The sequence below is a fragment of the Stomoxys calcitrans genome, chromosome 3 (assembly GCF_963082655.1).
Source record: "Stomoxys calcitrans chromosome 3, idStoCalc2.1, whole genome shotgun sequence".
NCBI classification, from domain to species: Eukaryota; Metazoa; Arthropoda; class Insecta; order Diptera; family Muscidae; genus Stomoxys; species Stomoxys calcitrans.
This window is the reverse complement of record NC_081554.1, coordinates 163,992,522-164,005,296: the sequence shown is the minus strand read 5'-3', so window position 1 is coordinate 164,005,296 and position 12,775 is coordinate 163,992,522. Positions and strand designations below refer to the sequence as shown.

General features: G+C 32.3%; 1 protein-coding gene across 1 annotated transcript in view; it reads left to right on the top strand.

Moving 5' to 3' along the window:
• Positions 1–12,775, top strand: part of LOC106091386 (zinc finger and SCAN domain-containing protein 22) — a 91,949-nt gene that overhangs the window by 61,488 nt on the left and 17,686 nt on the right. The window contains exon 4 of the mRNA XM_059365174.1: positions 1,851–2,032. Within this exon, the coding sequence (XP_059221157.1) occupies positions 1,851–2,032 (182 nt within the window). The remainder of the gene's footprint in view (positions 1–1,850; positions 2,033–12,775) is intronic.

The following is a 12,775-nucleotide window of genomic DNA, read 5'->3' as shown; positions in this document are numbered from 1 at the left end:
TTGGACCCATAAAAGGCGCATTTATTGTCCGATTTCGCCGAAATTTGAAGCAGTGAGTTATGTTAAGCCCTTCGACATCTTTCTTCAATTTGGCCCAGATCGGTTAAGGTTTGGATATAACTGTCATTTAAACCGATCTCTCGACTTAAAGCCTTGGGTCCATAAAAGGCGCCTTAACTGTCCGATTTCGTCGAAATTTGGGACAGTGTATTGTGTTAGGCTTTTCGACAACCCTCATCGATTTGGTCCCGATCGGTCTAGATTTGGATTCAGTTGCCATATAGACCAATTCTCGATTTAAGGTCGTGGGTCCATAAAAGGCGCGTTTTCGTAGTCTGATTCCGCTGAAATTTAAGACAGTGAGTTGTGTAGGGCCCCTCGACATCTATCTGCAATTTGGCCTAGATCGGTCTAGATTTGTATATAGCTTCCATATAGACCGATCTCTCGATTTAAGGTCTTGGGTCCATAAAAGGTGCCTTAATTGTCCGATTTCGCCGAAATTTGGGACAGTGTGTTGTATTAGGCTCTTCGCCATCCCTTTTCAATTTGACCCAGATCGGTCAGGATTTGGATATAGCTGCCATAAAGACCGATTTTTCGATTTAAAATCTTGGCCCAAGAAAAGGCGCATTTATAATCCGATTTCGCTGAAATTTGCCTCAGGGTCTTGATTCATATCGGTCTATATATGAATAGTGCTACCAAAACAGACCAATATTTTGTTTTACAATATTGATCAATGACTTTTACTTACACTCAATGTCCGTGCCGAATTTGGTCCAAATCGGACCATATTTCGATATAGCTGCTATGGGGGCATTAATTATGCACTTTTCACCGGATTATGACAAAAGGTGGTATTCGGCCCAACCGCACTTAATGCCTTTTTATACCCAAACCAAATGAAGGGGGTATACTTATCCAGTTATTCCCATTATAACACCTCGAAATATTTATCTAGGACCCCATAAGGTATATAAATTCTCGATCATCTCGACATTCTGATGTGAACTAGCCATATCCGTCTGTCCGTCCATATGTCGAAATCACGATAGCGGTCGAATGCGTAGAGCTAGCGGCTTGAAATTTTGCACAGATGCTTTATGTGGGTGTAGGTCGTTGGGGATTGCAAATGGGTCATATCGGTTCAGATTTGGATATAGCTCCCATATAAACCGATCTCCCGATTTGACTTCTTGAGCCCCTGAAGCCACAATTTTTGTCCGATTTGGCTGAAATTTTGCACATAGTGTTCCGCTATGACTTCCAACAACTGCGGCAAGTACGGTCCAAATGGGTCTTTAACCTGATATAGCTCCCATATTAACTGATCTCCCGATTTCACTTCTTGAGCCCATGGAAGCCACAATTTTTTGTCCGATTTGGCTGAAGTTTTGCACATAGTGTTCTGTTATGACTTTCATGAACTGTGCCAAGTACGGTTCAAATCGGTCAACAACATGATAAAGCTCTCATATAAATCGATCTCCCGATTTGACTGCCTGAGCCCTCACGAGCCGCGATTTTTATCCGATTTGACTGAAATTTTGCACATAGTGTTCTGTTACGACTCTCAGTTACTGCACTAAATACAGTCAAATTCGGTCACACCATGGCCATGGCTTTTTAATTTTAACAACAATACTAAACCTTTTAACTATTTTTCCAACATGTAGTTCGTTTTCCCTAATATTGGGTACTAGCTTAATTTTTTCTGAGTGTAGTCTGCCTTTGTATCCTTTGCCCACATTACTTAAGCCCTTTTAACTAATTATAATAATTCTGTATTTTTGTTATATATTTTTGTCTCTTTTTCGGTGGATTCTAACCCTTTTTTTGCTGTTCAGGGCTGTTCATAATGTCGAAAAAGTCTTTGAATGCAAACAATGTGGCAAACGTTTTAAACGTTCCAGCACATTGTCCACTCATCTGCTGATACACAGTGATACACGACCATTTCCATGCAGTTATTGCGGCAAACGTTTCCACCAAAAGAGTGATATGAAGAAACATACGTACATTCATACAGGTAAGTGCAGCAAATTAAGTGGGAAACGCAAGCCACAGAAAACAAATCTTAATTAAAAACCAAGGAATTTTCATTTTTGTTACATATTAATGGACGTTTTGAGGCAAGGGGATTGTTGGGAAGAATATATAAGAGAAGTAACAAAAACTTCTCCACAAAGAGGTTTCGCACAACGGCAAGCCGTTCGCAATCGCCTATAAAAAAGGAAGCCCCTTATCATTGAGCTTAAACTTGAATCGGACTGCACTCATTGATATGTGAGAGGTTTGCTCCTGTTACTTAGTGGAGCGTTTATGGGCAAAATCTGCATTTACAGTACCAAAAATGCAAAAATTTGCCCATGAACATTCCATTGAGGAACAGGGGGAAATTTCTCACATATCAATGAGTGCTGCCCGATTCAAGTTTAAACTCTATGATAAGGGTCTCCTTTCTTATAGCCGATTGCGAACGGCATGCCGCAGTCCGACACCTCCTTTGTGAAGAAGTTCTTTTTACTTCTCTCATTTCTATTCATTTGCATTAATTTTTTGCTATGGAATCTTTGTATAACACTTTATACAATTATTTGGAGTATGTTTCGTTGTCATACATTAGTATATTTTTGCCCTAAGAACGCCGTGGTGGATAGAAGATATATAAAACTACTTTGCATTTCTTTACAACATCAAAAATTTGAGAACTTGTTTACCTTCGGATTTGATTTGGCCACTACCATCTGTCTATCCACATAAAATATCTTTCCCTTTAGTATAGACAGCCTTTTAAAACGTTGTATAACAGTTTAACTCCTATATGATAATTGCGTTAACTGTTATATTATGACTCAAACAATACCACATTATAAAATCACTCTAACTTGGGTTCTGAAGCTATTGTATAACAGTTAGTAAAATTTTTCCGAAATGTGTTATACTCTTACACATGAACTTCTTTGCAACGTCGAAGGCATGATTCTTCTGATTCGATTTAGGCGTTTCCTTCTGTTCTGTACTTATAAAATTTTTCATTAAATAATAGACAGCCATTTAAAGCATTGTATAACAGTTTAACTCCAATATGATAATTGGGCTAACTCTTATATTTTGACTCAAGCAATACCATATTATTAAATTCCCCCAACTTGTGTTATTAAGTCATTGTATAACAGTTGGTACAATTTCCCGAAATGTGTTATACTCTTATACATAACCTTCTTTGCAACATCAAAAACATGATTCGTCTGATTCGATTTTGCCATTTCCATCTTTCTATATACATAAAAAGTCTTTACACTTTATAATAGTTAGCCTTTGATAACGGTGTATAACAGTTTAACTCCTATATGATAATTGCGTTAACTGTTATATTATGACTCAAGCAACACCATATTATTAAATCACTCTAACTTATGTTATTAAGCCTTGTATCACAGTTAGCACATATATATCCGAAATGTGTTATACTCATATACATGAGTTTCTTTGCAACGTGGAAAGTATGATTTTTTTGATTCGATTTGGCCGTTTCCACTTTTACACATAAAATGTACTTCCATTTAATAATAAGCAGCCATTTTAAGCGGTGTATAACAGTATAACTCCTTTATGATAATCGCTTTAAGTGTTATATTATGATTTTAGCAAGCCCATATTATTAAATAACTCTTGCTTGTGTTATTAAGCCATTGTATAGCAGTTAATACAAATATACGAAATGTGTTAGACTCTTGTACATGAATTTCTTTGCAATGTCGAAAGTATGATTCTTCTGATTCGATTTCGCCATTTCCATTTTCTTATACACTTAAATGTCTTTCCACTTTATTATAGACAGCCTTTAAAAACACTTGTATTACAGTATAACACTTAGTTGTTGATTGCTTTAATCATTTTCTTACGACTCCAGCAAGTCCATATTATAAAATCACTCTTGGTTGTTGTTATTAAGCCATTGTGTTAAAGTTAATGCAATTATGCGAAAAGTGTTATACTGTTATACATGAATATTTTCTACCTCCTGTTTGTCTAATATTGCTGTGATTTAATTTTACATTTAACACACCATCGAATAGACTTTAAAAAATGTTATAACACTTTTCAAATAATTGCCTTAACATGAATATACATGAATATTTTCTACTGCTTGTTTGTCTAATATTGCTGTGCTTTAATTTTACATTCTACACACCATCGAAAAGACTTTAAAAAATGTTATAACACTTTTCAAATAATTGCCCTAACTGTCATAATATGACTCTTACTCATGATAACAAAAGCATATTATTCCATCATTTAAGTTTTATGACAATGGGACAAAATATGGCCTTTCGATAGCTTCAAGAAGTCAAAGCCATTCCATTGCTTAGCCCATGCAATTTTTTCTAAAACAATTTAGCATATTGGCTAAATCATCTAAATCTCTGTTGAAATTTGTTTCCCAAGGAGAATTGAAATTTAAATTAAAATAAAACTAAAACACTCACTCAAATACACACACACACACACACAGATTTATATGCATGTTTATGTGAATATTTTATTTGTGTTGGCACAAATCTAAGCTAAATTTAATTTGAAAATATCTACATTAAATCCCAGAAAAGTTAAATCAAAATCTGCTGCCACCATTCAATGGCATAAAATTATACAAAGTACATATAGAAGAGAATATATGATAGTACGTGTGTGTGTGTGCAAGCAAAAAAACCACATAAATTTAATAAATGAAAAATCAGCACAAAATGCGAACGCTAATCCAAAAAAAAAAAAAATCAAAAAACAAAAAAACACAGCAGAGACACAAGCCAGCCAAATGACAGCCCAAACATACCCTCACGTATATATAGGAATTGTATATAAGCATGTTTATATACACATACAAGCAAATACATGTATATGTATAACACAAGGCTGAAGGACCACATGTGTTATGGGACACACTGCAGCTATACACACTTCACATTTACTAAAAAAAAAACCCCCATCAATGGGTAGAGAGTTTTATATCAACAGGATCCCCTCATCCCCTTTCCTATTACTTTCACAATATTCGCCGCTCTGATGTATGTGTATTTGTATATATCTCCCCTTCTTACGCATAAATTCCATAAAAATCCTATTTTAGTGTTGATGACGACACGGGATCCCAAATATGCTTGGTGCTAATGGCTATGAACGGCTTGGTGGGGGAAGGGTGTTGCACAAAAAAAAATCACAACACAAACAATCGTTATCCCTACTCAAACCAGAGCATGCCCCTAAAGAACTTCCTTTTAGAAACCATTTTAGAGTCTGGAAAAAATAAAATGACAAATCTCTGAAAAATCATGGCAAGGAATTCAAGCTAAAGAGAGAGAGAGAGAAAGAGAAACCCCAACAGGGGCTTCACATGACATATCAGCGCGCCATTTGGGAGAAAAATCTCTCCCTACTATTCAAACAATATGTTCTTTCACAAACACACACACACAAACATAAAATCGCTCTCTTTCTCTCCCACTATGTGTTAAAGCTTTTCGTTTAATCTTTTGTAAGTTCACAAAATGAAAGCGCCGCACCTTGACAACACTGATGGTGGCGTAGAAATGCAATCAAATGGAAGCTCTTGAACAAAAACACCCCATTCGAGAGGAGAATTCCTATATATCAAGTGTAAAAAGTACTCTAGGAGAGAAAGCATAAATGCATTTTTCAATTTTTAGAGTAAGATGAAGGGCTGCCTTAGTAAAATTTAAAAAAAATAAATAAAAGTTAAGTCTGAACTAAAATTAACCTAAAATTTTTAATAAAATTTAAACTAAAATAAAACAAATTTTTAATATTTAAAATAAAAGCATGTCCGCCTATGTTCGAATCCGAGAACATCAGAAAAATTTTCAACCGTGGCTATCCACTCCTAATGCTGGCATTTAAAGACTTCTCGCCAAATAGATGTCGCACTGCGGTACGCCGTACAGACTTGGCTATAAATAGGAGGCCACCTATACAGCACTCATTGATATGTGAAAGTATATGAAAGCTCCTGTCCGTTAATAGATAATAAAATAAAATAAAATGAAGTGAAATGAAATGAATTGAAATGAAATAAAATTAAATAAAATGAAATGAAATGGAATACAATTGAATGAAATGGAATGAAATGAAATGGAATAAAATTAAATAGAATGAAACGAAATGAAATGGAATGAAATGAAATCAAATGTAATGGAATAAAATGAAATGAAATAAAATAAGAAAAAATAAAGAATAATAACATAAAATTAAATAAAATGAAATGGAATGAAATGAAATGGAACGAAATGAAATGGAATGAAATGAAATGAAATAAAATAAAATGAAATGGAATGAAATGAAATGAAATGGAATAAAATGAAATGAAATGAAATGGAATGGAATGAAATGAAATAAAATAAGAAAAAATAAAGAAAAATAAATTAAAATGAAATAAAATTAAATGAAATGGAAAGAAATGGAATGAAATGGAATAAAATGAAATGAAATGAAATGGAATAAAATGAAATGAAATGAAATAAGAGGAAATAAAATGAAATAAAATAAAATAAAATAAAATAAAATAAAATAAAATAAAATAAAATAAAATAAAATAAAATAAAATAAAATAAAATAAAATAAAATAAAATAAAATAAAATAAAATAAAATGAAATGAAATAAAATAAAATAAAATAAAATAAAATAAAATAAAATAAAATAAAATAAAATAAAATAAAATAAAATAAAATAAAATAATATAAAATAAAATAAAATAAAATAAAATAAAATAAAATAAAATAAAATAAAATAAAATAAAATAAAATAAAATAAAATAAAATAAAATAAAATAAAATAAAATAAAATAAAATAAAATAAAATAAAATAGAATAAAATTAAATTAAATTAATAAAGAAGATAAAATAAAGTAATGAAAAAAAAATCATATAAAAAATTAAAATTAAAAATTCAAATCCAATGTATAAAATTTACATGAAATTAAATTAAATTAAAAACAAATTGTCAACAAATAGTTTTTTATACAAAATATTTCTTTTGGCAACTCTACAAATGAGAGAATGTGTTTTCTTATTGTCCTAGCTCAACAGTTATTCTCTTTTGCTCTTTCCAAGCCTTAGACCAAAAACATACACACACAAGGAAAAGCTAACAAAACATCACATGCAGCTACTGCGAAGTCAGCTTCAATCGAGGTCTCTGCTACAGAGCACAACAAAAAATCACAGACAACCAATGAAAAATTTAGTCAAGGCAACTTGATTTTATAAGCTTTACCCTTAGTCGCGCCCGCACTTTTATATACATATATATGGCAACCAAAACACATACACAAGCATTGCTTTGGGCATTAATAAACTCACGCATACTACTGCATCTCAATATTCAATAGACATACCCCAAACACCCACATTAAGAGTTACTGCCATTTACAATGAAATGGTTCATGTCATGGTGGGGCTTCAATAAAAACTACCTCTAATAAAATCAACCCCATATATATGAACCCCCCATTTTGTCCTCCCTTCAACAACCCCTGCCGCCACTGATACAAAGAAAGTACAGTAAAAAAAATCTTGATTATCCTTAGTTATACAAAATGGCAACTACCTAGAAAAGAGGAAGAGAAAAAAAGCTCAAAATACAATCAGGAAAATATCATCGAATGTCTGCGATTTTTTCGTTTCCTTGGCAAGGGGTGGGGGAGTAAAAAAAAGGGAAAAAAAGGAATCTGTGTTCCTTGTTGACTGCCATATTGAAATAGCCTCAAACACACGTATACACACTCTGTCTCTCTCTCTTTTGGCAAGGTTAAAGTAAGATAAATGAATAAATGTTACTGAGCAACAACTCGAGGATAACATTCAGGACTTTGTTTGTCTGTCAATGCTTCCAGTTTAAGGATATATTCTTGTTTAACTAAAATTTTTTTCGAAACCAAATTCACTCAAGCATTTTTATGCTTTTCTGTGATGCTATGATTTCTACAGCCATATGGTTTTTCTCCCGAATTTCTTCGACTTTTACTTCTTTAAGGCAAGCTAAATTTTCTTTTCGTAAATATCTTTTCACCTTTTTCTTGTGCATATTCGTTTACGTTTGGGGTCGATGCTCAGAAAAAGGTTACGTTCGTGTGATTATGCAGTCTTGGTGGAAAGATAGAAATCAGCGCCTTAATGTCTTCCAGACATTTTTATCGTTTTAGTCTTCGATTTCGTTGATGGTCATACAAAAACAAACACCAAAAATAAACAAAACACCCATTCAAGCAAGCATAAAGCCAAAAACACCCACTTAAGGCTAAATTCACCGAATGAAAGTGAATAAAAATCAAATTCACAACATTAAGCAAAACTAAAAATACGTAACGAAAATTATGAAACAAATTTTTGGGTAGGTATAGGATTTTGCAAGAAATTTACCCAAAGAAACAAGTTAATGAATGAACTTTTCTACAAACAAAATCATTGACAAAGTTTTTTATAAAATAATTGAACTTTTCTTCACAAAGAATAGATAAATCCATGAACTTTTTTATAGAAAATGTTCATCCATGAACATTTTTATAGAAAAAGTTCATCCATGAACATTTTTATAGAAAAAGTTCATCCATGAACTTTTTTATAGAAAAAGTTCATCCATGAACTTTTTTATAGAAAAAGTTCATCCATGAACTTTTTTATAGAACAAGTTCATCCATGAACTTTTTTATAGAAAAAGTTCATCTATGAACTTTTTTATAGAAAAAGTTCATCCATGAACTTTTTTATAAAAAAAGTTCATCCATGAACTTTTTTATAGAAAAAGTTCATCCATGAACTTTTTTATAGAAAAAGTTCATCCATGAACTTTTTTATAGAAAAAGTTCATCCATGAACTTTTTTATAGAAAAAGTTCATCCATGAACTTTTTTTATAGAAAAAGTTCATCCATGAACTTTTTTATAGAAAAAGTTCATCCATGCACTTTTTTATAGAAAAAGTTCATCCATGAACTTTTTTATAGAAAAAGTTCATCCATGAACTTTTTTATAGAAAAAGTTCATCCATGAACTTTTTTATAGAAAAAGTTCATCCATGAACTTTTTTATAGAAAAAGTTCATCCATGAACTTTTTTATAGAAAAAGTTCATCCATGAACTTTTTTATAGAAAAAGTTCATCCATGAACTTTTTTATAGAAAAAGTTCATCCATTAACTTTTTTATAGAAAAAGTTCATTTATAAACTTTTTTATAGAAAAAGTTCATCCATGAACTTTTTTATTGAAAAAGTTCATCCACAAACTTTTTTATAGAAAAAGTTCATCCATGAACTTTTTTATAGAAAAAGTTCATCTATGAACTTTTTTGTAGAAAAAGTTCATCCATGAATTTTTTTATAGAAAAAGTTCATCCATGAACTTTTTTATAGAAAAAGTTCATCCATGAACTTTTTTATAGAAAAAGTTCATCCATGAACTTTTTTATAGAAAAAGTTCATCCATGAACTTTTTTATAGAAAATGTTCAACCATGAACTTTGTTATAGAAAAAGTTCATCCATGAACTTTGTTATAGAAAAAGTTCATCCATGAACTTTGTTATAGAAAAAGTTCATCCATGAACTTTGTTATAGAAAAAGTTCATCTGTGAACTTTGTTATAGAAAAAGTTCATCCATGAACTTTTTTATAGAAGAAGTTCATCTATATACTTTGTTATAGAAAAAGGTCATCCATGAACTTTTTTATAAAAAAAAATCATCCATGAACTTTTTTATAGAAAAAGTTCATCCATGAATTTTTTTATAGAAAAAGTTCATCCATGAACATTTTTATAGAAAAAGTTCATCAATGAACTTTTTTATAGAAAAAGTTCATCCATGAACTTTTTTATAGAAAAAGTTCATCCATGAACTTTTTTATAGAAAAAGTTCATCCATGAACTTTTTTATAGAAAAAGTTCATCCATGAACTTTTTTATAGAAAAAGTTCATCCATGAACTTTTTTATAGAAAAAGTTAATCCATGAACTTTTTTATAAAAAAGGTTCATCCATGAACTTTTTTATAGAAAAAGTTCATCCATGAACTTTTTTATAGAAAAAGTTCATCCATGAACTTTTTTATAGAAAAAGTTCATTCATGAACTTTTTTATAGAAAAAGTTCATTCATGAACTTTTTTATAGAATGATCAATGATCTTTTTTATAAAAAAAGTTCATCCATGAACTTTTTTATAGAAAAAGTGGACCGATCGGAACAATATGGGTATCAAGTGAAAGGTATTGGAGAGAAGAATGCAAATATGGTATTAAAATATTGGAGATTCATTTCAATATGGGGCTCAAATTATAGTTATTCGGGAGTAGATTTCGAATCTGGCATACAAAATCAGATCGAATTATAGGGGTCACGCTACCCCTCAAAAACGCCATTAGACCCAATATGACTATATAATTTTTAGATATCGGGTGGAGGAGGACCCTCCCCCTTACCCTAAAAACACCACCCATATTCGATATGGTCCGATAAGCACAATAAAGGTATCAAATGAATGGTATTGGAGACCAGAAAACAAATATGGTATTAAAATTTGGGTCCAAGTAACCAGCGTAATTTTTATGGAAATCACATTTTTTAATTAAAATTTTGCAAGTTTTAAGTGAAAAAGAATTTTTTTATCTTTTTTATAATATTTAGTTAAGTTGGAGGATGTTTTACTAGGAAGACCCAACTTCGAGCCACTTTTTTTATGAATACAAAATTTAAGAAATTTTAAGCCGGTAATTAAACTAAAATATTTTCTCTAAACTTAATTTCTTCATTGTTTAAGCATTTTTGAACATTTTTAAAGCATATCCTTTCATTTAATCTTAAATTCTGTGGAAAATGTATTGATCTCCAGCACCATTTGCTTAAACAAACTGCTCATGCAAAAAAAAAAACCAAAATTTCTTCAAATTCTGCAAACACCATAGCATCGCCACTAAAACAACACAGACACATTAAAAGGATTTCATATTCCTAAACGATTTTGCCGCCTCCCCCACAAACATTGTCACTCAACAACAGCCACCTTACAAAACTACATAACTGCTAATACACATACTGAATGTGTTGTGAATGTGTATAACAGCTCATACCTACACCTTACTACTTGGCTGCCATGTCCTGCCTCACGTATCAAGACGAAGGGACAGACGGACAGACAGACATACCTTTCGACAATATTAACAACCCAGAACACCCTGAACAATTTGAATCCTTGCTTTAAACTAAACAGATTTCAATGATTTTTAGCCATGATACAGATTTTCTTTATGTGCTGACTGAGACTGGCAATGTTCGGGGTTCGTGCATTGCGTTGCAAAGTTGAAGGTAGCCCTCATAACTCCTACTTTACTCTGGGCTTTCTTTCTCTCTCACTTGCTCTTCCTTGTGCTTTGGCTTTGGCTTTGCTCTTCCCTCTTCGACATTTTATGTGGCGCAAAAAGAAAATCTGGCAATTCGTTTGCCTGTGTGTATGTGTGTGTGTGTGAGTGTTTGTAGCTTAAAGGGTATATAAAAACAAGATGACAACAACAAATCGCAGCATTATGTATAAAACATATAAAACCAGTATATAATAGATATCTACCATCCCACATCCCACATTCTTATATCTATATGTAGGTCCGCATATCTGTGTATCCTTTGTATATATAAAGCTTGACAGTTGAGCAGCTACAGCAACAATAACACCATCTATGGTCGTAAAATAACGTCCAAAAGAAGAAATCTGTTAAAGCATAAAAAGAAGTAAAAAAAAATGAAAAACTGAAATCATTGGTTTGGAATTTTAACTACTTGCTTCCCTTCACCGGTCTTTAGTCACGTCTGTCTGTCCTTCGTTTCTCTTGGGCTGCCTACACAGACTAAAAAATATCTCAGTGCTCTCATAACTGAGTTGCGTTGACAGAGTTGCCGTTCCTGCATAATTAATATCAAAGAGGGACAGTTGGAATTTTGGTAAGACATTCAATGGCTAGCTGTGGAAATTTCGATTTCTCAGACGATTTAACCATGTCCGTCCGTCTGTCTGTTGAAATCACGCAACAGTCTTTAAAAATAGAGACATTGAGCTGAAACTTTGCACAGATTCTTTTTTTGTCCATAAGCAGGTTAAATTCGTAGATGGGCTATACCGGACCATATAGACCGATACGCCGATTTAGGGTCTTAGGCCCATAGGAGCCAGATTTTTTATCCGATTTTGCTGAAATTTGGGACAATGAGTTGTGTTAGGCCCTTCGACATCCTTCTTTTGAATTTGTCCCAGATCGGTCCAGATTTGGATATAGCTACATTTATTATCCGATTTTGCTGAAATTTGGGACAGTAAATTGTGTTAGGCCACTCGATACCCTTCTTCAATTTGGCCCATATCGGTCCAGATTTGGACATAGCTGCCATATAGACCGATCTCTCGACTTATAGTTTTGGATCCATAAAAGGCGTATTTATAATCCGATTTCGTCGAAATTTGGAACAGTGAGTTAAATTAAGCCCCTTGATATAATTCTGCAATATGGCACAGATCGGTCCAGATTTTGATATAGCTGCCATATAGACCGATCTCTCGATTTAAGGTTTTGAGTCTTTAAAAGGCGCATTTATTGTCCGATGTTGCCGAAATTTGGGACAGTGAGTTGTGTTAGGGCCGTTGATATCCTTTTTCGATTTGGCCCAGATCGGTCTAGATTTGGATATAGCTGCCATATAGACTGATCTTTCGATT